The following is a 27,806-nucleotide window of genomic DNA, read 5'->3' as shown; positions in this document are numbered from 1 at the left end:
CAGAACATTGAAAAAATGAAATAAGGAAAACATTTAAAGGGACTGTACCTGATTAATTAGTTTGCTGTGTACTGCTGCAGTTTGGCTCTATCGAAGTTTTGTTGTATTTTGTACAAACACAATGAAAATCTAATTTAATTCAGCTGTCTGCATATAATTATAATGTATGTTTAATTGTCCGATAATCAGTAATTTTTATTTATTTATTTATTTGATTGGGACAGAGCATGTTAATGGACAAACATGACAACATGAATGTAAACACACCGGATTATATGCTTAAGTGTACATAAGCATATAATTATACACAACTACAATCACTTTTTTACTTAGTTCGTATCTTAATTTTTTAAAAGATACCTTAGAAGAACAGGCATCTTTAAAAAAATTTGGATAAGAAGAAAAGTGATTGTATTTCTGTTAGAGGGGTTAGTGTATGAAACAATCTGAGTGATAACACTGCAGAAGCCTTAAAAAAAAAAAGTATAAAGCGTTATGTTTTTGTTTCTTATATACACAGTTAGTCATAAGTGATATTGTAAACACAAACTTGCTCTTCATATGCTGCTTTTCTTTCTTGGAATTCTGTAATTGTTTAACAGGGTTTGGCATTATAAGTACTTTTTACTTCAGCCTAAACCCCTTCAGTCATCATACATGGGGTTGTAGTCTGTGTTTTGTTTTGTTTTTGTTTTGTAGGGCTGCAAAATGAACACACAAACTACTCCTATTACTACGAGTTATTGTAAGCTTTACGGCAAAACTCTACGCTGGTCTAAAAATTGTGAAAAGTACTTATCATGGTGAATAATTAGGATGCTCTAAACGCATAAGGTAAATGAGGAATCACTTTGGACCACTGCAAACTGTTTTTTTTTTTTTTTTTTACTTAGGTTCTCCCAACAAGTAAATTTATGTAATATGAATATTGCAGAAGTCAGTGCCCTTCCACTTGAGTTAACATGTGGTTCAGTGGGACACATGGAGCTAACTATAGAGGCTAATGCACTTCAGGGCAGAGTGACTTTGGACACACACTGGACTGTTTAAAGGTATAGTAACAACAAAAGGAAGGACAAGAGGTTGAACAAAGGATTCTAATAGGGCTCAAACATTTTGTAATCATATTTAACTGTACATTTTGCATAATTTTTTACATTTAAAGAAAGAAATATTCTAAACTGCTAAACTAATGACAATCTCCTGCATTTCAGAACATGTTTGTAGAGATCTAACTACAGGGTCAGCAGCTTTTAGTAGCTTTTACTCCAATTTATTATATGTATGTCTTTTAATATTATCAAAATTGTGATAAGTAAAATTATGATTTTATCATTATATGTTTATAGGACTTAAACATATAACGGTATAATTAATGTGTGTAAAATCCCTCAGTCGTACAGGTAGAATCCATGGTAAAGGAAAAATTTAATTTGTCAACTGGATAATGTTTTTTGGTCAAATATAATTATAACTCATATTAAATGAAAGGTTATACCAGGGGTGTCAAACTCAAATTCACAGAGGGTCAAAATGAAAAAACTGGGACTAAGGGCCAAACTAAATATTTATTGAAAATTTTCAACAACATCTGCATGTTTTCTCTTCTTTCGAGATATGTAATGTTAAATCTTTTCTTATTAAAATAAATGTTTAATAAAAGTTTAGCTTAAACTTTGAATCCAGAACAAGCATAATATAAAATGATAACAAAATTTTAAATAAATAATGTCTCTATAGCCTATCAGTAGCCGGCGGGCCAACTCAAATACATGTCTGATATGATCTCGCGGGCCAAATATAATTATATCGCGGGCCAAATTTGGCCCCTAGGCCTGAGTTTGACATGTCTGGGTTATACGAATTGTCGCAATAGCCTCCATTTCTAAACCAGAACAAGAGCAGGATTTTGTATTATACTAGTTAGAAAATGAGAAGAAAAATAAAAGCATAACAAACCAGAAAACAGAATATATTTGCCAAAACTGTTGACCGCAATTATGAAATCAACCACTCGTATAAAAATGTACTGATACAAGTTTAACATGTGTTTCTGTTTTTTGTGTGTTTCTGTGATTACCTGTCTCTGTGCTCGACTCCTTCTTTTCCACTGCTCGATGTTGTTTCGCCTCAAACATCTCCAGTCCAGTGGGAGAGCGCCCCCTACCCACCGCTTAAGCCACTGCTGGACTGGAAATGGGCTGGTTTATGGGTTCACATGGTGGCCTCACATCTCTATGAAGAAAATACATTTATTTATCAGTTAGTTAGGCAGCACGGGCTTGTAGTTGGATTTGAAAAACATCAGTAAAACTACTTTGCAAAACTCTTTCATAACAACCAACAAATTAGAATTTCAATAGGAGCAGACATCTTCTTGCTCTATTCAGATTTATTGTTTTGTATTTTGCATCGAGTCCAATTTCAGATCGATATCACTTCAGCTGCTCATACAGACCTTCACTCTGTTCTTGTGGGACAAATACTGTAATGTTTTGGGAGAGGGCCAAAGGGGTAAGAGAAGATACCCCCTCCCAACTTCCTGTCTCCAGTCAAAAAGAAAAAAAGTCAAGGAAATGCTTATGGCCTTAAAGGGAAGGACACAGCTGTATGTCTTAAAGGGACGTGGACCGTTGGCTGTTACAAAAGTCATCGCTGTAAAACCGGTCAAATGTAAAGGTGAGATGATTAAAATAAGGCATGAAGAATTTTAATATCAGCTAAATCAGGTCATTTAATAAACCAAAAAGCAAAATAAAAATGAAAAAATATCATAAAAAGCAACAATTTTGAATCCATGTGTCATTCGTTCATTCGTTCTTCAATATAAAAACAAAAATAAGAAAATGAAAAAACAAATATTATCTTCATTATTTGTCTCCAAAACCAAAATAAAAAAAAACAGATAATGATTCGTTTTTTCAGTTTTCGATTTTGTGTTTAAATGAAAAATGGAAAAAACAGATAACGATAATGTTTCTCTTTACGTGACCTAAAGTGCGATGCCGGACTTTTGTGCTGAATATGGACTGAACCAGGACTAAACCAGGACTAAACCAGCACTAAACCAGCACTAAACCATTTTCAGTCGTGGTTTGGTCCCAATCTCAGTCCTGGTCTCAGTCCTGGTCTCAGTCCTGGTCTCAGTCCTGGTCTCAGTCCCGGTCTCAGTCCCGGTCTCAGTCCCGGTCTCAGTCCGGTCTCAGTCCCGGTCTCAGTCCTGGTCTGGTCCCGGTCTCAGTCCCGGTCTCAGTCCCGGTCTCAGTCCCGGTCTCAGTCCGTCTCAGTCCCGTTATCCGTTTTTTCAATCATTCACTTTAAACACAAAATCAAAAACTGAAAAAAAAAAAAAAAACGAATCGTAATCTGTTTTTCATTTTGGTTTTGGAGACAAATAATGAAGAAAGCAGTTATTTTTTCATTTCCTTATTTTAGATTTTTTGTTGTTGTTGTTGTTTGTTTGTTTTGGAGACAAATAATGAAGAAAATAATTGTTTCTTCATGGTCTTATTTTTGGTTTTATATTGAAAAACGAAAGAACGAATGATACACGGATTTAGTTCCCTGTCTTTTTTTTAGTTATTTCTGCACCATAACTCTTAATTTAAGCAAAGTGACTTGTAATTCGATATATTGTGATGGTCCACGATGTTATTGTGAGAACTTTGACGATACGATATCATGATATTTTCTATAAATAACTGTTAAACATGTGAGTTTGTCTGTATCGGCGTAGTAAAAAAGTAAAATGTCATGATTCCAGCTTGTTTTTCTCAAGGCTATTCCTCTCTCTCTGCATCAATGTCCTTTTCAACATCTGTGGGGACACTTGGACTAGAAATGTCTGGAAACCTTGAAAATCCTTGGGCATAAATCACTGTTACGTAACCAGAAAAAACGCTTGGATACATAGAGGATTATCGTCAGAGATGCACGCCATGTCTAAGCGCCATCACAGAGCCGCGCATACCTCCAGTGTAAATCCATTACTGAACATTATAGTTGTTATTGACTCACTTCTGAGAGACTTCAGGTTTGATAATGGGAGCCTTTTTCCTCTGGGACTCGCAGGGAACAAACCAAAACAGCAATTATACTTCCAATCATTTTTTATGTTTAGTTTGGATGTGGTTCAGTTGTATCTGGTTTTGTTATTTGTTATGTTTCAGCAGGCCTGTCACAATAACAAATTCTGAAGGACGATTTATTGCTACAGAGATACACAGCAATAAATTATAATCCTGAAGCTACTTTGTGGCTTTTGATACAATAACAATAAAGCTGTATAACCATTTTAAAAAGACTGTATCATCAAAAAGCAGGAGCTGCTATTTAAAAATAACAAGATGTACAATTATGTGTAAATATTTAGCTATAGAAGTCACTTATTTAACCTTTTATACCTCAAATTATGTAATATTATACATATTACAATAAAAATGCCCAAATTCTTCCCATTTTTACCCCCACTTTTTTAGATTTGGTTTAGTCCCTGGTTTAGTCCCTGGTTTAGTCCCTGGTTTAGTCCCTGGTTTAGTCCCTGGTTTAGTCCCTGGTTTAGTCCCTGTCTTAGTCCCTGTTTTAGTCTTTACTTTAATCTTTACTTTAGTCCCAGGTTTAGTTCTTGCTTTAGTCTCTGCTTTAGTCCCTGGATTTGTGCTGGTTTAGATTTGGTTTAGTCCCTGTTTTAGTCCCTGTTTTAGTCCCTGTTTTAGTCTCTGGTTTAGCCCCTGGCTTAGTCCCTGGCTTAGTCCCTGGCTTAGTCCCTGGTTAGTCCCTGGTTTAGTCCTTGCTTTAATCTCTGCTTTATCCCCTGGGTTTGTGCTGGTTTAGCCCCTGGTTTAGTCCCTAGTTTAGTCCCTAATTTAGTCCCTAATTTAGCTCCTGGTTTAGCCCCTGGTTTAGCCCCTGGTTTAGCCCCTGGTTTAGTCCCTGGTTTAGTCCCTGGTTTAGCCCCTGGTTTAGTCCCTGGTTTAGTCCCTGGTTTAGTCCCTGGTACAATTGCTGGACCCTCCCTTTTTCTACTTCCCCTGGTCTATTGTTATCAGTGTAATTGGATTCTACGGAAATCCAGGTATGCAACAATCTGTTCCGTAAACACATCACTTTAATTTATTTATTGTGTTTGTTTGTTTGATAGGGACAGTGCATATTAATGAACATTTGTAATCAAAGTGTAAATATGCCACATTAGAGCAAAAATGCTAATATCCATCTGTTGTCCCTAAGCAGGTAACACAGAATATTTGATGAGATTGATGATTAGATTAGAATAGAAAAGTTTCCAGGGTTAAAATAGATGATTTTAGAGAACATATGTTTCAATTATGGATACACCGATCCAGTTTTGCAGTTCTGATACTGATTTCGATACTATAGCTTTAAGTATCTGCCAATATCATCAACCGATACCAGTGAAGAAACTGAAAACAACAAAGCAATAACATCTCCTTGAGGAAAAGCATTTAACGAATCCTCCACCAGAAAAGTTACACAATGCACCTTTAAATAAAACAAAACAAAACTCATCCAACTGTGTTATGTAGATGATATTTACCTCTTAAGTAACTACAGAACAAATTTGTATGAGTAACTGGGATGTGACAATAACTGAAATATCGCGATATTGTATTGTCAAAGGTCTCACAATAATATCGTGAGCTGTCACAATATATCGAATTAGAAGTTTCTTTGCTTAAATGCATGGTTTTATAGTAGCAAAAGCTTAAAAACATCAGGAACTACATATCCCATGATGCATTTCAGTGCAGAAAACATGAAGAAATTGTTTTTTTACTTGAATTCTTGGGATTATGATGGTAATTATTCACACCAAAATCTTGTCATGGTGTTTTAAAAGCAAAAAAGTGTCCTATCTACAATTATATCAGCCTCTTAAAAATATCGCAATAAATATCGTGATAATATCGTACCGTCAGATTTGGATATCGTTGCATCCCTAATAAATAAAAGTTCAAACATTATAAGATTTTCTGGGCCAACTACAACCTGTAAATAGTCACATTACATCAATGTATATGTCCAATCAAAATAGGAGCTGAACCGATATTTCGAAGCCGATATCCAATCTATCTAATGAAGTATTGATACCAGTATTAGATCGGTGCATTCCTACTTTCCATATGGACTTACTGGCAACATTTGGCAAACTATACATCTGTTTTCCCATAGCTAAAATACCAGAGTGTGTCATGGAGAATGGTATGTGAATCATCATGTGAGTCAGATGTCTGTTCAGATCCGACCGCTCACGCTTAATTGATTAAATGAATTCTTGTTTCTTCAACATCACAGCAAAACTCGAAATTTATTTTACAGTGAAATTAAATTAGAGGTCCAGATCAAATTAATTCATCGAGTTGATAATATTTTCTTTCGGGAACACTTCAAGGAGATGGCAGGATAAACACGCCGAGACTGTGAGTGACCTTGAGCGTCTAGACAGGGGTTCAATAAGTCAAATTTTAATGTATTTAAAATTAGTTTACTATAAATAATATTGCTGCATTCTGAACTTCAAACTGTGCAAAGATGCATATAGATTAGCCAACAAAAAGCTTAAATAATTTCAATTTCTTAAGGTGATCCTAGTATCTACATCACTCTACATTCATTCTATATTTAACAGCAGAAAATTTAGTCTAGAACAGGGTGACCAGATGTCCCTATTTATCCGGGACAGTCCCAGTTTTGAGCCCTGTGTCCCCTGTCCCCGCAGATTTATCCAAAACTACTGATTTGTCCCAGTTTTATACACAAAAAAGTCCTAGGTGTCCCAATTTTGGACCAATGTGCAACCTGCCAACAGTAAAGAGCGGCATAATTGGTCATTTTTTAAGGTAAAATACAGTAAATTTGCTTAAATAGACTAAAATACTTTTGGAAATCTGGTCACGTTAGTCTAGAACCACAAATTTGCCTTTTAAGAATGTAAAATTTTAACTTAAATCTATCTGTCAGTAGTCGTAGCAATAACATTCACACATAAAAGCCAACCAAAATCACCCAAAATATATATAAATTGCACTGTAGAAATCATAACATCTTACAAATTCAATTATTAGACCAATATTGTCTTTACTATAAAAAAAATTACACTTAATATTGTGGTTTCTGCCTGAAATGTGTAATGATGCAATATTTCTAAAACTGAAAACACTGTAAAAAGATGCAAAAATAATTAAATTAAAGCTGTAATTGTGTCTGTATATATTTTTTGCAATATTTTAAATGTTTGTTTTGTTTCTACATGAAATACGTTGTTTACAATGTCAAATCACGGTCCCTGTCCATAAAAATTAGTCAGTAACGCAGCATCCTTGGTACTTTTAGCTATTTTAAGGCTTGAGAAGTCGTGGATTTGGGTATTTGCGTTAAATAGGTCAACAAATTATCTTAAATTGAGATCTGGAGCAGAACTGACCCTGTTACGAGTATTTATCGGGAATGATGGGCGAGGATGACAGCTAGACGCACCGCTAGCATCGCGCGCTAACTCCATCCTAGCCAAACAAAGCACGTTTTCTTACGCAACCTCCACGGAAACCCACATATATCACAGTCTAAATTCAGCTTACCTTGTGCGCTATTTATTCCCCAGTGTGGGTGGATTTAGGGGCACATGGGGAGACGATCTGACCGTGTCCAAAACGCCTAAACAATGGGGTAGTAGGAAGGGCTAGCCAACTCCGACACGATCAATACGCGCCAGCCAGACGCACGGATTACGCATGTAGTACGCGACGGGTGTCAAATTAAAAGTCTTGTCAAGAAACTGGACAATGCTCCCAAGTTTTGCGTTTATAACTTCGTAATATCGTCGTAACATGCATTTCGATATGTGACATGACGATGAACTTTACAGCTGTCAGACATAGATAAAGATTTTTAGCGACGTTTTGTGATTTGTTGACGAAAAAGGTGAGTGGTTTTGTATTTCACACGCCAGATGTTTTTTTCAGAACACGGTTTAGTTAATATAGTTAATTTGTTGTCATATATTATTAATTTCACTCTTATATTTGTTTAAAAGTCCAATTATTAGCTGTAAATTACGCGTGAATAACAAAAAGAAGTGTTTCACATTGACAGATCGTCTTGCATAGTCGTGATTAAAAACATCTGGAAGAATAGATTACATTTGGTTATAGCTTATAGGACAGCAAGTGCCAAGATTTGATCCCTTTGCGTGTAGATAAAACCTCTTTACATAACCAGTGGCCGCTTTTGGGCACACTATGTAACCATGCGTAATTTTGGATGGTAAAGTACAAGTAAATCTATGCGCTTTTGGGTTTTAGATCCGGACCAACGACGTCTGCTGCTGATGCGACCAGGTAGGAGACGCACGCACGCACGCGTTCATTGATACACACGGTTGCTGGTTGTATTCCGTTTCATTGAGGCACATATTTACTGAAAGCTATCGTATTTCACAGTGGGATTTGTCTCTACCGTATCCACCTCTCGTCTCTCGCAGCAGCCTCCCCGCGAATGAATGCCAAAGCTTCGGGTAAAATCGTCACAAAAAGGACTCCATGTCTTTCTTGGTAAGGAATAATATGATAATAATCTGATCCCACGTGTGTTTTGTGTTCTGTAAATGCTTCGTGACCTACTAGAATCAGTCAGCCGTGTCATTCATGCTTGTTGTTGTGAATGGAGTCGAGTCAGTTCATTTCTTGGAGTTTTCGACACAGCGAGCTTTACTTTATTTCAAATTTCAATCTGGTTTTATTTATTCTTTCAAACTGCTTGGATTTGATTGTGTTTATTATGTGTTCATAGCCAAGGTCAGAGCAAACGTTTCATAGTTATAGTTGTGCAGAAAATTTTCATATTTATGACTTTCAGCTTCCTGTTACAAGGAACATTTTTGAGGATTTTTTTCTTCTTATTTAAAAATCTATAGTATATATTTTGGTTTTAAATTGTTAATTACTACGGAAACGGTCTAATTTTTCTTCATTCTGAAATCATGGATCAATGAGCCAGACCTTTATGAATGACTCAAGATGCAAAATTCTTACTATATTATTAACTTATTATTAGGCTGCTGTATAATAATAGCATAATCTTATATTTTGCAAACTCTATGAAGCAGTAAGGGAGAGAAGTTTCTAATGCTTATGACCTATATGTTAATTTATTTGCAATTTAATGTTATTGTTAGAGATTTAGGTCAAGGTGAGAACAAGGAATTAGGTTTTCCACGGATACCACTTCTTTAACAAAGCTTGTTTCTACGCTTATTACAGATCAAAAAACATACTTATGCAGTAGTTTTCATTATGTTCTGATAAATCTCTATGCAGTTGTCATTTGTCAGTTCATATTACATGTGTTTTTTGCATTAGACTGTGCTAAGACCAAGAACGCGCCCTCCTTTTTGACCTTTTATATCATGTTGTACTATTTCAGACAGAGCCAAGAACTGCTGTCACAGTTATTATAAATCTTGTTCTGTGCTACTGGGGTCTATAAGAAGTTAAGTCATGGTGAAGTAATAGTAGTAGACTTAGACTGTACTGTCATTCATTTTTCTTCTTAAATATGATCCCAGCAGCGATAGACAATTATCACTTATTGCAAAAGAAAAGACTGTTTTGATAAATGGACAAAAATTCAATTCAAAACTGAAGAAGCTACTTGAATAAGTGGCTAAACTTTACTATTATTATTATTATTATTTTATTTATTTATTTTATTTTATTTTATTATAGTTCTATGGAAAATAAAAACTGTAATGCCTTGACTCCAGTTGAGATATTGGGACATACCAAAATCACGTAAATTGCTTGACCTATTTACCGCATGCATGTATTTGGACAGGAAGACCCTCACATTAAAGGTGCATTGTGTAACTTTTATGGTGGAAGGTCTGTCACCAGCGTCTCTCCGTGGAAATGTTGCCTGGAATGTTCCGCAGTATGGCATTACGCTTATCTATCCCTACGGAGAGGGCAAGCGATGCCATAGGGTCAAGTTACAGGTTTTTAGGTACCGTATTTTTCGGACTATAAGTCGCTCCAGAGTATAAGTCGCAGTGACTTCCAGGAAAGTTGCATGAAGCACCCTCTCAGTTACCGTGAAGCTGTGTTGTCCACCCCCGCTTTCACTCCAAACTTTCTTTCTGCTGCTCAATTACCATTTTCAGCTGAATATTTCACTACTTGCAGCAGGACAGAGGCTCTTTCTGCAGGAGACATGTGCAGTACAGTGAAGTGACAGTGGTACAGGAGTAATTGGAACAGCAGATACTGACACACAAGACTAGAGCCTCTCATGGTTTCAGTGTGAAAATTTTAATATAGACCAGAGTATAAGTCGCAGGAAACACCCAAACCATGAAAAAAAGTGCGACTTATAGTCCGAAAAATACGGTACATTAAAACCCATGCTATTGAATACGTGCAAGATAGATTCATGTAATGCCATACTGGGACATTCCAGACAAAGCAACATAATTTCCATGGAGACAAGCAGGTGACAGACCCTCCACCAGAAAAGTGCACCTTTAAACCACAATAAAATCAATGAACTCTTCACCCATTCACTCAAATTAACATTCAGACGAGTGAATGTGTGAATTGTGTGAAGTGTTTTGCCTAATAAGAAGACTGTAATGAGGATAATGATGAAGGTACTTGTGGGAATAAGGATTAAACCAGCAGTCTTTAGGTTAGTGGGTGGATACTCTACCAACTGTGCTACGATTGTTGTTAGAATAAACAGAGATGTAAATGTGTGAGAGGTTTGCAAGTCAAATTAACATGTCATTTAAGCCACATTATTGACGTTACAGTGGCTCTCTGTGTTAATGGAAGTGTATTTATAGACTCAGCTCATTGGAGACACTCTGAGTCCATTGCCTCTTAATCATATTTAACTCCCTCTTCACTTCACAGATAAAATTCCACATTTAAAATACCACATCTGAGCGCTTGCTTTTGACCTCGCTCCATCCATGACCCCTGCTACATACATACGGATGTCAGTATACAGTGATTTAACAATTCATTTTAGCTTTAATAGTTATATAAGAGTCATTTTGTCACAGTTTAAGAAGCTTTTGTTTAGTAAAATTTGTAAAATGAATGGAAATGCTATTGAAAAGAAAAGTTATTGTGTTAAACTATCTTATATAGGCCAGCCTACTAAAAACAATTGACCCACTGTCTATATAAGAAACTCTTTTCACTTGGTAAATATAAAAACATTAAATATTAAAGCTGCAGTATGTAACTTTCTGGAGATGGCACATCACCTGCATGAGAAATAGAAAGAGTCAGGTTTGTGGAGATGCAAGCCCACTCACAGTGAAGATGCATGTTTTTCAGTGCATTAATGGAGCCAAAAGGAAAAAACATGCTTTTATTTTAGTCATTTTTGGCTAAAAAGTTACATACTGTGGCTTTAAATAGTAGTTTTTCGTCTAAAATATATAGTTTAATGAAGCTGGCTACATCAACGGTATTAGACAAGTGAAAGTGGAAGCGTAGATTAACTAGTTTCTCTCATTCATGGTAAGAAATTATAATATTTCTTGTTAAAATAATCCTAAAACACCAAAATCATGACATCCCTATCCACCCCCACATGCCTTCCCACTCCCCAGACGCCTCACCCCTTTGAGCATGTCTCACTCTGCTCCTCCCCCCTCCCCCCAGGACTGTTCCTGCATCTCCCACGCTCAGGTCCAGCCCATGGACATAGAGGAGTGCTATGAAGACACCAGCCACCAGTTCCTGGTCAGTAACATGTTGATGATGTCCATGTGGGCCTGTCACCATAACTCATGTTTAAGTGCAAGAGATACTGAAGGAAATATTGGAGATAACACTAGAGCACTGCCAAAAAATGATTCTACATATTAGGGCCACAACAGGACTATTAAATCTGTGTATCATTCGTTCATTCGTTTTTCAATATAAAACCAAAAATAAGAAAATGAAAAAAACAACAATTTTCTTCATTATTTGTCTCCAAAACCAAAATAAAAAAACAGATAATGATTCTTTTTTTTCAGTTTTCGATTTTGTGTTTTAATGAATAATGGAAAAAACGGTTTCCGTGACTTAAATTGAATCCGTGTATCATTCGTTCATTCGTTTTTCAATATAAAACCAAAAATAAGAAAACGAAAAAACAACAGTTTTCTTCGTTATTTGTCTCCAAAACCAAAATGAAAAAACGGATAACGATTCGTTTTTTCAGTTTTCGATTTTGTGTTTAAATGAAGAATGGAAAAAACGGATAACGGCCGTTTCCCGTTTACGTGACTTCCGTGACTGCGATGCCGAACTTTTGCACCGCGTACGGACTGAACTAGGACTGACCCAGGTCCGAGACCAGACCGAGACCAGAGCGGGACTGAGACCGGGACCAGACCGGGACCAGAGCGGGACTGAAACCGGGACCAGAGCGGGACCGAGACCGGGACTGAGTCTCAGTAGCGCTCTGGTCCCGGTCTGGTCCCGGACCTGGTCCATCTGAACCAAAAGCTCTTAGTTCGGTTCGTTTTCGTTGGGGTGAAAGCGTCAGTCAGAGGCTCTGCACCACCTCGGAATCAACCGCGGTTCTTGATCGCGGAGGACCAGAGCAGCTCGGTCTGGTCTCGGACCTGGATCCGTCCTGATTCAGTCCGTATGCGGTGAGACTGGGACCAGACCGGGACCAGAGCGGGCCTGAGACCGAGATCGAGACAAGACCAGGACCAGACCAAGACCAGACCGGGACCAGACCGGAGGCTCAGAGCCCACGGCAGGACCGGAGCTCGAAGCTGAGGCTCGGACCCCGTGGAGGCTCGGAGTCAAAGCTCGGAGTCCGGTCTGGTCCCGCTCTGGTCCCGCTCTGGTCCCGGTCTCAGTCCCGCTCTGGTCTCGGTCTGGTCTCGGACCTGGATCAGTCCCGGTTCAGTCCGTATGCGGTGCAAAAGTTCGGCATCGCAGTCACGGAAGTCACGTAAACGGGAAACGGCCGTTATCCGTTTTTTCCATTCTTCATTTAAACACAAAATCGAAAACAGAAAAAACGAATCGTTATCCGTTTTTTCATTTTGGTTTTGGAGACAAATAACGAAGAAAACTGTAGTTTTTTCGTTTTCTTATTTTTGGTTTTATATTGAAAAACGAATGAACGAATGATACACGGATTAAATTGCGATGCCGGACTTTTGCGCCGCATACGGACTTAACCACGACTGCACCTAAACCAGGACTAAACTGTTTTTAGTCCTGGTCTGGTCCCAGTTTCAGTCCTGGTCTCAGTTCTGGTCTGGTCTCGTCTCAGTCCCAGTCTCAATCACGGTCTCGTCCTGGTCTGGCCCAGCCTCAGTACTGGTCTAAGTCCCGGTCTCAGTCCTGGTCTCAGTTCTGGTCTGGTCCCGGTCTCAGGTCTGGTCTCAGTCCTGGTCCCGGACTCAGTCCTGGTCTGGTCCCGGTCTCAGTCCTGGTTTCAGTCCTGGTCTGGTCCCGGTCGGGCACCGGTCTTAGTCCCGGTCTCAGTCCCGGTCTCAGTCCTGGTCTCAGTCCCGGTCTCAGTCCTGGTCTGGTCCCGGTCTGGTCCCAGTCTCAGTCCTGGTCCTGTTCCTGGTCTCAGTTCTGGTCTCAATCCTGGTCCTGGTTGCAATACTTAGTCTAGTATAACCCTCTGCAGCTCAAATCTGCTCAAATTTATTGCAGAAAAATATGAAAAAATACCCTCTTTTATTACTTTTGATTAGATCTATATCTCTTCTCATTTGTTTTGAAGTAATGTCCAGCTTATGTATGTATAACTATGTCTTCAAATAAATGTTTCCAATATATGAAGTCAATATATTACCTATGATTATAATATTGGTAATTATTTGGCTGTATTTTGAACAATTAAAAGTAAACAAAATCATTATTAGCCCAAAAATATAGTTAAATCTGTGTTACTGTGACAGGCCAATGTCCATGATCAACAATTGTCACCTGTTTTCATGTCTGAAGCTTATTTAACCAATATCATATCTTTCTTTAAGCCTATGTTATTGGTTAAAACGCTCCTTTTGCATGAATTTCCTCGTCAAAATGTCTTCTTCTTCCAAATCTTCTTCTGAAAATGGTCCAAAGTTGATTTAATAATTCATTCAGAACAGTGGCTCTCCGTGCTGTACTCTGTGATCGTCTAAACGGGACGCACTAATCAAGCTAAAAGGTTTTCAGGTATAAGTCCAAACCTCTATAATCTAATGCAGGGACTGATGTGTGGTTCAGTTTAAAGATACAGTATGTAGCTTTTCTGGTAGATATTACACGTTACCAGCTTGTCTCCATGGAGATGTTATAACTTTGCTTTAATATCCCACAGTATAGCACTAAACTTACTTATTTAGATTTCATGTATCAAGTATCAATGTTAAAATACACATACAGGGTTACTACTGAGAGTGGGGTCGCCTCTCCACTGATCTGACCCGTAACTTGGTCTGGTGGCATCGTCTTTGTGGAGTTAGATAAATTTAAAACTATACTGTGGAACATTACAGGCAAATAATTCACATTTCCATGAGACAAAATACTTTAAAGTAGTCAAGTCAAATATTGTTGTATATTCATTTATTTAAAGATCATTTATTTAAAGATCATTTCATAGTTATAGGCAGAGGTGGGATCAAGTCGTTGTTTTGCAAGTCTCAAGTAAGTCTCAAGTCTGAGTCAAGTCCCAAGTCAAATACAGGCAAGTCCAAGTCGAGTCTCGAGTCACTGGCCCATAAGTCCAAGTCAAGTCCAAGTCGTCTGCTTTGAGCTTCAATTCATTTCAAGTTTTTAAACCAAAATACCAAATATAGTTTAGATTTTTGCAATTTATATGAATTTTAAACAAAATTGTACTTTAAAAAAATCATAGTATATTTAAATATGAGTATTTATAGAGTATATAAGAATTGTAGAAATGTAAATTTTTCCTTTTTAAATGTCTTGACAAGATCTTAGTGTGAATCATTACAGTCAGATTAGAAAGAATTCAGATTTAAAAGTCTTCTCAAATCTTCTCAAATCACAAGGTTCAAGTTCGAGTCAAGTCCCAAGTCAGTGACCTTCAAGTCCAAGTCGACTCCCAAGTCTTAGTCCATTTTATCAAGTCAAGTCTCAAGTCCTAAAAATAGTGGCTCAAGTCTGACTCGAGTCCAAGTCAGGACTTGTATGTCCCCGCCTCTGGTTATAAGTGCACTCTGTAACTTTTTGGTTTGAGGTCCGTCACCTGCTTGTTTCTATTGATATGTCATTGCTCTGCCTGGAATGTTCCACAGTGTGACATTAAACAGTTCCACCTTACATTTATTCAATTACAGGTGGTTTTATAGCCCCAAAATACTTAGAAAAACAAACATTCTGACTGTGAGCGAGGTTGCTTCTCCACAGATCTGACCTGTAACTTGGTCTGGTTTGGTCTCCATGGAGATAGAAAGACTTAATACCATACTGTGAAACATTCCAGACCAACATCTCCGTGGAGAAAAGCATCTGACGGACCCTCCACCAGAAAAGTTACACAATGCACCTCTAAAGAAATAATTTTTCAAGTAATAAATTGGCAATATTGACAGTACATTTCTCAAAAAGCAAAGATAACCCCTCTCCTCATTTCCCTTGCTCCATAGCGCCCCCTCTGGCAGCGTCCATCACACTACTAACCTATTACCCAAGTCCACACTAACTTCCAACTGTTTATAAAGGCTGTTATTTTCTGTTGTGTCAATTTTATTCATTTATGTTTGAAAATACGTTGCCTAGAGCTCGGACGGATCTGAATTCACCCTCCAAGGGCCGGCAGGGGGCGATGACGTCACGGGGCTGTCGGCGGAACCGGCCCACTACCAAATACTGGCTGAGCTTGGTGAGATTTTTCCTAAACATGTTATTCCGTATTGGAGCTTGTCAGATTTTGAGAATATTAAAGGTATAAGTGTCATTTAGAGCAAATAAAAAAATTATTACCATACTTAAATTAAATCTCTATCATAAACTTAAAACTTAATAATTTAAAACCACAAAAACAAAGTGCTGTCTCTCAGTATTGAGTTTGTGTGCATAAAACTACAATTTAATTATCTTCAGAAATGGCCTTGTCAAATTATCTAAAAAAGTTCAAAGAGTTACATGGTATATTAATCGGTAAAAAGTTGTCTAAAAAAGTAAATCTATTGGAATTTGAGCTTATTTTAGTTCATGTAACTTTGGTGGAGGGTGTGAAACTGCTTGTCTCCATGGAGATGATGTCACTGCCTAGAATGTTCCACAACACAGCATTAAACAACTCCATCAAGCATTCATCAGGTGTTTTTATTGCTAAAAAATACCCTGCAAAACATGTATTCTTAATGTGCAGGGTCGCCTCTCCGCAGATCTGACCTGTAACTTGGCCTGGTTGTGCTATCTGCTTGTTTCCAGTATATATGGGAGTTAGATAAGTTTAGAGTCATACTGTGGAACATTCACAGCAAACCATACAATCACCATGAAGACTTGAAGGTGGCAGAACATCCACCAGAAAAATTACACAATACACCTTTAACTTAGGGCCTGAGAACACTTGCGGGTAAAAATGACACAGTATTTTATTGGAAGTGCCTTTCGTTTAGACAGTGATGGCGTTTTTTGGGACTTAAAAACGCAAAAATCTGAAACCATCCTCCAGAGTGGAAAAGTTGAATACACTCCGCCGTAGCGTTTTCATCTACACTGCCCAAGACGCAAAACTCTGGTCAGATCTACTCACATCACATATGCATTTAAGTCACATACATCACCACCGAAGCCACCTGGCATGCATATACAATCGAATTCCACACACTTTTGCGTCACCGTATTTCACGCAGATTTCCTCCCGAAAACGCTCGTCTAATCGCGGAATAAAAAGTGAAGACGCAACGCAAATTTTTTCGTCTTCTATTCAGACCGTCGTCATATAAACTTAGACTTAAACACTGTAGAATTTCACTTACGCTTTTTTACTTTCTCATCCCCTGTTATGTAAATATTGCATGGTTTTATATGTTTAAATGTTTGTCATTTTCAGGGAGGGGCTTTAATAACCTGAGCCTGGTGCACATGGGCAGACACATCCCCACGGGGCAGTTAGTGGCTTTAAAACAAACCAACCTGGACGAGTGCACAGAAGAGGAGCTGCTACAACTTATGGTACTTTGACTACCAAACATCTTTGGCTGACTTTCCTCACAAGAATGATTTCATACATTAATTCAAAATCTACACTTACTCAGTGAACCAGCAGCAGTAATGGCGTTGACAAATTATGTTGGAGTAATTTAGCTAAGAGAGTGGTAAAAGCTGCCCACAGCTGCATTCTCAAAAGGAAAAATGGAAGGAAAAGCAGCTACCTCTGCAGTCGCTGCAGTAGAAATACTTTATTATCCCGAAGGAAATCCATTTGAAGCAGCACAATACAAACATTCATAAAACATAATGATAACAATAACATCAATTTAGTTATAATGAAGGATTATATAGCCGTATTTATTTTTATTTAGGACTTATATAATTCTGAATATAAATTACAACAAGACGATGAATCAATATATAATAAAAGGGCTTTTGTAGATCAAATAACTTTAACATTTATTTATAAGAGAGTGTCATGCTTTTGATACTGTTTATAACAGACTTGATTATTTAAATAAAAAAAAAAATCTTAGCCTTGGCCTGGTGGAGTCATGCTTGTCTCCATGGAAATACGGTTTAATTCCATACTGTGGAACATTCTAGACTAGGGGTGGGCAAAGTTTTTGACTTGTGGGTCACTAAGGGTTTGAAAATTTGACAGAAGGGCCAGGCCAAGAGCAGATGGATGGAGTATTTTAGTAATCTACCTCATAAGAGAAAAAAATAACATAGGAAAAGTAGAAAACATATCCCATGTTATTAAAATATCCCATAATTGAAAATCATTATAAAGCATTACAACTAAATATCCATCCATCCATCCATTTTCGTCCGCTTATCCGGGGCCGGGTTGCGGGGGCAGCAGCCTAAGCAGGGACTCCCAGACTTCCTTCACCCCAGACACTTCCTCCCGAGACGTTCCCAGGCCAGCCGAGAGACATAGTCCCTCCAGCGTGTCCTGGGTCTTCCCCGGGGCCTCCTCCCGGTGGGACATGCCCGGAACACCTCCCGAGGGAGGCGCCCAGGAGGCATCCGGAACAGATGCCCGAGCCACCTCAACTGGATACAACTAAATATCTGTTTTTTAAATCCCACGGTATTTACTATTTATTGAAATGACTTTTAAGACACTGGGAATTATTATTATTATTATTATTATTATTATTATTATTATTATTATTATTATTATAGTCACTGATGGTATCTCAGATTTTTTTTTTTTTTCTTCATTTTTTTTTAAAAATTTACATTAATAAACATTTTGAATTTTTTGGGGGATAACACTGCTGAACGGGGATTGTGTGTCAATGGCATAAATTACTTTCTATATTATCTTTTATTGTCTATATTTTCTTCACCAGTATTGTACTTCAAAGTTCCAAATATTAACAATATTATGCTAAGAAAACTAGTTAAACATTACCATTATTTATCAACATTTTTACTTCTCCCCCAGAATGAAGTTTTGCTGTCTCGACTTTTTCGCCATCCAAACCTTCTCACGTCTCGCCTCGTCTTCAGCTCCTCGTGTCAGCTCTGGGTCCTCTCCCCGCTCATGTCCTACGGTGAGACCTCTTCACAATAACTAAATTGATAATGCTTTTATAGATACATTAGTGAATTAAAATCTCTATCCATTTTTCCACTCGCTCTTCAGGCTCTGCAGACTCTTTGCTGAGAACCTATTTCCCTGATGGTATGAGCGAGTCTTTAATCGCATATCTGCTGTTTGGAGTGCTCAAGGCTCTGGAATACCTCCACAAAATGGGCTACGTTCACCGGTAAGAGCTGTTAGGATTTTAACATGCAGAGGCACATAGATAGGTATACCTGCAGAGATAGTTTTGAATGCACATACTAGTATATATTTTTCATATTAACCTGATATAAGTGTTGTCAGAAGTATTGAAAATCAGATACTAATTGATACCAAAACTAGTATCAAAACTAGATACTCATTTGTGCAAGTGTCACTTCTAAAAAGTCTCATTCACAGGACAAAAATGAACTTTTTAAGAATAAGTTTTTAAGTATAAGAAGTGTAAGAGCACATAGACAGTATACGCCCATGGACCACTATGGAACTACACAGATATAAGACCACATGGAACTAGAAAGGAACAGGGGTCATCAAACTAAGGCCCATGGGCCAACTCTGGCCTGCCACACCTCTTTGACCGGCCCCCCAGCCCCTCTGCCTGCCACCACTTGAACTGTAGCCAGGCTGGTGCCACCTAGTGCCCCAGCTCAAATGCTTTTCTCTCCAGCGACTAGTTCAGGAATCAGAATACACTAGACGATTCGCAGAAAATCCCAGAAGTGCGAGTTCAGGCACCAGACAATCAGTGAAGAGCCATACATTCTGTGTTGGCAATGATTCCCAAGATCGAGGATTTAAAGCCAGAACAAAGAGAATATTTGGTGAATTTTATCAAGGGAAAAGACGTTATTGCCCTTCTTCCTACAGGATTTGGGAAAAGCTTAATATATCAGTTAGCCCCGTTAGTGGCGCATTACATACGTCACGACCAAATAGCAACGATGATTAAATAATAAAAGTACCTGCCTCTTGTCAAGCAAACAAATTCTAAGGCTGTGAGAATCAGGCTACTTGAACTGGCCCTATGAGGCAATCCTCAAAAGTTGTCATGGCCTATTTTATTTATTTCTTTTTATTTTTTGACAAATAATAACATGTCTGCATCTTGTATTTTGTTGATTTTTTTTCAATAAAAAAAGATATTTATATGAAGTATTTATATTTATTTATATTTAAATAATTATATGACGTATTTATATTTTCCGCAGAATTTGCAGCTGATCCACCTGACAAACTCGAGGTCAAACAGTGACAGTCACACACTAACAGAGCAAAATGGCTCGTGTTAAACTATGAAAAGTTGAAAGAGTGCAGAGTTTTCAAAGAACAATGGATGACCGATTATTTTTTTGTTCAGTGTAAGAACCGTGCAGTTTGTCTGATATGTAAAGTGTGGCGGTTTTCAAAGAATCTAATCTGCGTCATCAGGGACATATGATTCTGTTTCACGGCCGACCCGACTCCGGCCCTCGTCACAGTCAGGACTGATAATGTGGCTCCCAGAGAAAAAAGTTTGTACTAGGATTTAATGTTGAAACTCACATTCTATTGTCTAAAGAAAGACATATTATCATTGTGGTATTGGAATCAGTATTGAGTATTCCTTAGTACATATTCCTTAGTATCGAAATCAAGTTTGAAATCTTAGTATCGTAACAACACTACCTTATATACTTGTCACAGTTCTGCCTTTTGTTTACATGTTTTCTCCAGTCCAACTCCATTTGTCCAGTCTGTTCCGGTCCTCCTTTTGCTGCCTCCATAATTTTCCTACAACTGCCACTCATTCCCTAATCACCCCAGGGTAGTCTGTATATCCTCCCTGTGTTCATTCAGTCTTTGTTAGATTGTTAACCTGTCAAAAGAGACACTCAAGCTCTATCTGAAACTCTGAATCTGATCTGTTCACATTTTATGCAATTCTACTTAATTCCCAGTTTGTATCTGTTTCTGAATTTATTCCCAGCCCATTTTCTACTTAGTGTATTACCCAGTTTTGGAAGATATTTTACTTCACATTAAATAAATCATATATTGTTGTTTGCCATATTAAACATTACCTGTGATAGGACACTTTATGTTATTGAACTAAGACTTTGTTTGCCTGTATGCTTTGTGTGCTGCATTTGAGTCCAGTTTTCCTGTGTGATAATGCCTTTTAGTACAACATTTTTAGTGGAGTTCAAGCTCAAGTTTAAGACAATTTGTTGATGAAGTGCTTCCAGATTTAAACCAGGTTAATAAAAGTAACAAAAGTCTAAACTATGGCAAGAGAAACTCAGCCTAAATATGCATGGGTTTATGTGTTAAACATGTGTGAATGAAACAAAACACAACTCCAGGTCTGTTTGTGACGAGGAAACAACATTATTACATGGATCAGATAGTATCATAGTATAATATAGGCCCTTTAAATTGAGTGACATTCATCTCATCAGAATTGCAATGTCTCTTATCTAACACATTACCATAACTTCCTTGTTTTTGCTCCAGGGGGGTTAAAGCCAGTCACATCCTGCTGTCTGGAGAGGGCCGTGTGTACCTCTCCGGTCTGCACAGTGCCTACAGTATGATGAGGGAGGGCAAAAGGCAGAGGGTGGTCTACGATATGCCCCACCACAGCCCCGCACTACTGCCCTGGCTCAGTCCGGAGCTACTCAGACAGGTATAATAATATTCTAGTTCAGGAATGACATTATCCCGGAGAAAAGCAGCTATGTCGATTATTCTTTGACATTTTGTTCATTTCTTAATAATAGAGGTCCATTGACTACAGAACATGTGGCATTTCACTGTAGAAAGATTTTCATTGTTGAAAAATGTAGTATGTGACATTTTTAATCTTACATTTATATCTTACATTTCCTGGAGTATGGCTTTTGAAATAAAAATAAACCTCAAATGCAGGGCAATACAAGATTACTCAAACTTGCATGGATCAAAATATAACTAAACAACAAAATAAGTAAATAAAACTAAGCTAATGATGAGGAAATACTGTTATTACAAAGGTTATTATCTCATGTAAGTTGATTTCAGAGCTTTGTTTGTGATTAATCTTGTGTTATTCCCCAGGACTTGCACGGTTATGGAGTGAAGTCAGACATCTACAGTTTGGGGATTGTTGCCTGTGAACTGGTCAGTGGAAGGGTGCCTTTTCAAGACATGCCGCCAACTCAGGTATTTCATGAACAATACTTTAAATTTTCTAAAACATAACTCAGCATGTTTCATCTGTACTATAGGCCTACTGCATCTTTGACAAAATGAGGCATAAACAACCAAAAAGAGCAGTTAACACCACTAATTAACATGTGTTTCAAGGACTCAAGGAAAAAAGAAACTAACTTTACTTGAAGTTGATGCAGCAGTCACAGCTAGTTAGTTTGCTTCTGAACATTTATAGTGTATTTTAGCTCGTTATGTCTTTGCACATGGCTTCTTACAGCAGACCAGACACAAATTTAACATCCACCTCTAGAAATTTAACCCTCAGTACAGTTGGGCAGGGGTCAAAAAAATCAGATTACAATTTTTTAGAATCCAAGATAACAATTTATTAATGAGAGGAGGATGGAGTCGTGAGATCGACAGGTGGATATGTGCAGCGTCGACAGTGATGCGGTCGCTGTATTGAACCGTTGTGGTGAAGAGGGAGCTGAGCCGAAACGCAAAACTCTCAATTTACCGTCAATCTACGTTCCTCCCCTCACCTATGATCATGAGCTCTGGGTAATGACCGAAAGGACAAGATTGCGGATACAAGCGGCCAAAATGAGTTTCTTCTGCAGGGTGGCTGGGTGCTCCCTTAGAGATCAGGAGCTCAGTCACACGGGATGATCTTGGAGTAGAGCTCGGGCATCTGCTCCGGATGCCTCCTGGGTGCCTCCTGGGTGCCTCCATGGAGAGGTGTTCTGGCACGTCCCACCAGGAGGAGACCCCAGGGAATCCCCAGGACACGCTGGAGGGACTATATCTCTCAGCTGGCCCGGGAACACCTTGGGATTCCCCCGGAAGAGCTGGAGGAAGTGTGTGTAGAGAGGGAAGTCTGGGAGTTCCTGCTCAGACTGCTGCCCCCGCGACCTGGCCTGGATAAAGCGGAAGAAAATGGATGGATGGCTGGATAGATGTCATCCATGCTGTTTGAGCAATTTAGTGATCTCTCCTGGGCCCTATTCAAACCTTCCTTAGATTATGTACAGATCAGTTCATACGCTTACATCACCCATGCTCCCACGCGACATAAATATACAAAAACAAAACTTTATGCAACAACTTGATGCAAACCTGATGCAATGTTCAGTAGTTTAATTAGCGGGATGTACTCTGATTGTGTTGTGATAGCGCCCTGAAGAGGGAGAGGAGAGTCAGATACAAAACTGAAACAGAGCATTTTCAGAACAATACAATCATTAATACCCAATAGAAGTATGATACCCCCTTGTTAATGTTTTTTTGTATTTCTATATTAACATGATTTATTTATTTTTGCATTGTTTTGCTCAGATGCTCCTTCAGAAGTTGCGTGGCTCTCACTGCTGCCTGCTCGACGTCGCCCCCTTCCCTCTGGGGGAGCTGGGCGGGCTGAAGGTCTCTCGCTCTGGGGTGGACTCTGGGATAGGGGAGAGCGTCGCCACCGGCTCCATGACCCACAGTGCCACAGCGCCCCCCACAGACCGACCACAGAGCCCCGGGCCCAAAAACCACTCTGCCACTCTGCACAACCTGGTCCAGCAGTGTCTCCAGCAGCAGCCTGAGAGGAGGTCAGTATTACACTTCAGTATTACCACACTGTTTAAATTAATTGTCTCCTGTATAATTTCTCAAAGTAAAGCTGTTTTAAATTCCTTCAAAATACTCAGAAGGTGAAATATGTAACTTTTCTGGTGGAGAATGGAAATGTTATTGCTTTGCCCAGATGTTCCACAGTACAGCATTACAAGTATCTATAGTGCATGTATTCAGTTTTTGGTGTTTTTATTGCTCAAACAACAGTAACAATGCATCACCTGCTTGTCTCCTGGAGATATATAAATTTAATGCCATACTGTGGTAGCCTGATTCATCAGCCGGTTTCACTTTGTGGAAACCGTCTGACCTTGCAGCATTAGGATTTGTTCACTCAGTGGATACTTTTTTAATTTAACCAATCGCTGCTATTTGATCATGACGTATGTAATGCACTGCTAACTGGTATATTAAGCTTTTCCCAAATCCCGTAGGAAGAAGGGCAATAACGTCTTTCTCCTTGATAAAATTCACCAAACATTCTCTTTGTTCCGACTTTAAATCCTCGATTTCGGGAATCGTTGCCAACAGAGAGTGTATGTCTCTTCACTGATTGGCTGGTGCCCGAACTCACACTTTTTGTGAACCGTCTAGTCTAGTGTATTCCGATTCCTGACCTAGTCGCTGGAGAGAAATGAAATTGAGTGGAGACACTAGGTGGCGCCAGCCTGGCTTATACTGTGGAACATTTCAGGCAAATCGTATATCATCTCTATGGTGACAAGCAGATGGCAGACCTCTACCAGAAAAGTTGCATTGTACAAGTTTGAATTTCACTATTTTCTCTGGCTACTCGAAATGCTAAAGTTTATATTTGAGTAGTTTGTAGTTTTATGTGTTTTTGGTTGCTTTTGTAAAATGCCAGACAGAAATTGTACGAAAAATGTTAAAAATACAATCTGATTTGAAGTTTCAAAACTGAATCTGCAGAATTTTATACTAAATTATTCCTCAATGTTCTGTTTTTTTTCTCATTTATAGACCCTCTGCAACCACTCTGCTGAGCCATGCCTTTTTTAAGCAGGTGAGCAGCTTGTTATTCTCAATCTTTTCTAAATATCTGTCTCAAACTATTTTAAACTACATATATTTTCATTTTTTATGCAGGTGAAGAGACACACGCGGGACTCCTTCCTCAGCCTCATGTACCCCGCTGTGCCGCTCACCAACCCGGACGAGCCCCCCGTCTCCAGCCCCCCAATCCCATCATGCAATTCACCAACCACTCCATCTGAAACCACTGACGCCATATGGGACTTCTCCTAAAAAACTCACCAAAAAGATCCCCAAAATCATGAAGCAGAAGCCAAAAAAGACTAAAAACGCAATTTTGAGGCCTGATTTTACTGTGCTGTTATAACACTACATTAAGAGCCAACTTGAGCCTTTATTATAGTTTTTTTTATTCTTTTGTATGTTATTGACAAGGGAGTTTTTGACTGTGAAAGCGCTGGATCAAAAAGGCTGTTCTTGATATCATTAATAATATAATAGACTGACTGTAATTATAATCTTGTACTTCCTACCTAAACAAAAATGCAACTTTACGTGAAGAAAAAACACTACTTGGAACAATATTTTAAATAGGAATGCACCACCATATAAGGTGTGTCTAGAAATGTCACTTCTTCACATCTAAATCAGGGATGTAACAGCAACTTTGAAGGTGTAGTCTGTAATTTTTCTGGCCCATCAAATGCTTTTCTCCATGGAGATGCCATTGCTTTGTCTGGAATGTTCCACAGTATGGCATTAAACCTTTCTGTCTTCATGGAAACCAAACCAGACCAAGTTACAGGTCGGATCTGTGGAGATTCAACCCCGCTCACAGTCAAAGTGTTTGTTTTTCTAGGTATTTTTGAGCTTTAAAACCACCTGTAATTGAATAAATGTAAGGTAAAGCTGTTTAAAGTCATACTGTGGAACATTGCAGGCAGACACGCGGGTGATGGACCCCCCAACCAAAATGTTACACAGTACACCTTTAATGTCATATTGCAAAATCAAGTCTTGCAACAATATATGGACTATGCATATGACATTAAATGCAAAAAAAGCAGAGGGAACTACATTGACCATGATCCTTTGCTCTTTGCTCTTTGCTCTTTTCAATGGAGCCAACTTTAAGAAAAGACAGTCTCTTACTACTTGAAAATTGTAATCCTTGTAAGGTGCACTGCATGACTTCTAAGGTGGAGGGTCAGCTACTTGCTTGTCTCCGTGGCGATGTTATTTCTTTGCTTGGAATGTCCCAAAGTAGGGCATTAAACATATCTCCCTTACACTTGTTAAATTACAAGTGTTTTATAGCTCAAAAATACCTTAAAAAACATGAATTCTTACCATGTGCAGGCTCGCTTCTCCGCAGATCTGACCGTATTTCTATACTGTGGAATAATCAATGCAAAACAGTTATATCTCCATGGAGACAAGCAGGTAGAAAAGTCACATAGTGCATCTTTAAAATATGACTGTAATAATCATCACTAAATGTTTGTTGCATATTTTTTTAAACAATATTGCAACAAAACCTTAAAATGTGGATAGTGTTACATCCCTAATTTAACGTCTGTTTGATTGGACACTATGTTAATTTTAAAGGTACACTACGGAGCTTTTCTAGTGACACAGTAGCTCTTTCAGTAAACTTGACCTGCTATAGTATTGTTTAGCTGGTAATTTTAATAGGCTTTATTCCACTTTCGTCCATTGTGGTAGCCTGTATGTTCACTTTTCATGGGCCTTTGTAAAATACGGTACTTTTGTTTCCTCTGCGATGTTTTAATGTTGATTTGACTGTGAATAACGGTATTGTGTTAAGGTATTAAGGGTACATACATAGACTATAGCCTAATATTTTAATTATTTTAATCTACAAAATCAGACCTCACTACATTACTTAAAGGTGCACTGTGTAACTTTTCTGGTGGAGGGTCCGTCAAATGCTTTTCTTTATTGATTGGCCTGGAATGTTTCACAGTATGGTATTAAACCTTTCTATCGCCATGGAGACCAAACCTGACCAAGTTAAGGGTCAGATCTGCGGAGAGGTGACCCCGCTCACAGTCAGAATGTTGTTTTTCAAGGGATTTTTGAGCTATAAAACCACCTGTAATCAAATAAATGTTAAAGTAGAGCTGTTTAATGTCACACTGCGGAACATTCCAGAGCAGTCACATATCCATAGTAACAAGCAGGTTACAGTTCCCCCACCAAAAAGTTACATAGTGCGTGTTTAAAGTTGGCACCGTGTAGCTTTTCTGGCAGTGGGCTCGCAACCTGCTCGTTTCCATGGTGATTTGTTGCCTGGAATGCCCCACAGTATGGCATTAAACACATCTACGGAACATTTATTTAATTGCCGCCGTTTAATTGCAGCATTCTTTCCACAGATCTGACTTGTGATTTGATCTAGGAGTGTTCTGTGCTTGTTTCCATGGAGATAGATTTGAAGTTTAATGCCATACAGTATAACATTCGCTTGCTGGGACAGATAATAAAGTATCTTATCTTAACATCTCCATGGAGACAAGCTGGTATGGTATCGAACCTCCACCAAAAAAGCTCCATAGTGCATCTTTAATAATGGCTGGACATCAAAAGTGACAAATTTTAACCTGTAAATATTTAAATGTGTTTTTAAACATACAACTATGATGTATGGGTAATTTTTAAGTGCATTTATTGAGAGCCTTTTATCCAATGGTACAACTGGAGCACACAGCAATAGCAGATTCATTTTGTGTTTCATGTAGGACATCATGTTACTTGTCTCTACCTGTTACCTGTGAATTATCAAAATATGAGATTATAAATGTGCTTTGTCCATGTATTCAAAAAATGCCTTTATGTTTTTGAATAATGGTGATATCTTTGTAACTGTGACTGGTGTACTGTTAAAGGTGCATTGTGTAACTTTTCCGGTGGAGGGCTTGTCAATACGAAATTTTTCTAGGTATTTTTGAGCTATAAAACCACCTGTAACTGAATAAATGTAAAGTAGAGCTGTTTAATGTCATACTATGGAACATTCTAACCAGAGCAATGACGTATCCATAGAAACAAGCAAGTGACAGACCCTCAACCAAAAAGTTACACAAATGAGCTAAACAACTGTGACTTGCAGTACATTGATATGGTAGCTGTATGAGCCTTATAAATATGTAAACGCATTATCATAGCCTATATAAAGTAAAATATATTTGATTTTTCAATAATTTTGCCTTTTGAGCTCTATTACTTTG

General features: G+C 38.3%; 2 protein-coding genes across 5 annotated transcripts in view; one reads left to right on the top strand and one right to left on the bottom strand.

Annotated features, from left to right (window-relative positions):
* The window catches only part of trak2 (trafficking protein, kinesin binding 2), a 31,053-nt gene extending 23,320 nt beyond the window's left edge, over window positions 1-7,733 (bottom strand). For all 4 annotated transcript variants that reach the window (XR_008633415.1, XR_008633414.1, XM_055163265.1 and 1 more), the window contains exons 1-2: window positions 7,599-7,733; window positions 2,081-2,235 (exon numbers count right to left, since the gene is read on the bottom strand). Coding sequence is in view for 2 of the 4 variants with exons in the window: in XM_055163265.1 (XP_055019240.1) it covers window positions 2,081-2,138 (58 nt within the window). In the remaining 2 variants the exon portion in view is untranslated. The remainder of the gene's footprint in view (window positions 1-2,080; window positions 2,236-7,598) is intronic.
* stradb (STE20 related adaptor beta) lies at window positions 7,678-26,196 on the top strand. Its single transcript, XM_020939117.2, has 13 exons — window positions 7,678-7,941; window positions 8,322-8,357; window positions 8,460-8,570; window positions 11,691-11,771; window positions 15,786-15,888; window positions 17,071-17,192; window positions 18,631-18,739; window positions 18,832-18,955; window positions 21,268-21,439; window positions 21,850-21,954; window positions 23,281-23,537; window positions 24,544-24,586; window positions 24,670-26,196. Exons 3-13 carry the CDS (start codon window positions 8,559-8,561, stop codon window positions 24,826-24,828), a joined length of 1,287 nt encoding a protein of 428 aa, XP_020794776.1. The 5' UTR covers window positions 7,678-7,941; window positions 8,322-8,357; window positions 8,460-8,558; the 3' UTR covers window positions 24,829-26,196.
* The last annotated feature ends 1,610 nt before the right edge of the window (window positions 26,197-27,806 follow it).

Source organism: Boleophthalmus pectinirostris, unplaced genomic scaffold (assembly GCF_026225935.1).
Source record: "Boleophthalmus pectinirostris isolate CB_2022bp ecotype Guang Dong unplaced genomic scaffold, ASM2622593v1 HiC_scaffold_11, whole genome shotgun sequence".
NCBI lineage: Eukaryota > Metazoa > Chordata > Actinopteri > Gobiiformes > Gobiidae > Boleophthalmus > Boleophthalmus pectinirostris.
Note: the sequence above shows the minus strand (reverse complement) of the source record. Positions and strands in the feature narration are given on the sequence as shown.

Bases quoted from the DNA above. Each gene is read 5' to 3' on its own strand.
- stradb (XM_020939117.2), top strand. The intron at 15,889-17,070 runs GTGAGATTTTTC...TGTCATTTTCAG, and splicing joins CCAAATACTGGCTGAGCTTG to GGAGGGGCTTTAATAACCTG. The intron at 21,440-21,849 runs GTATAATAATAT...GTTATTCCCCAG, and splicing joins GTCCGGAGCTACTCAGACAG to GACTTGCACGGTTATGGAGT.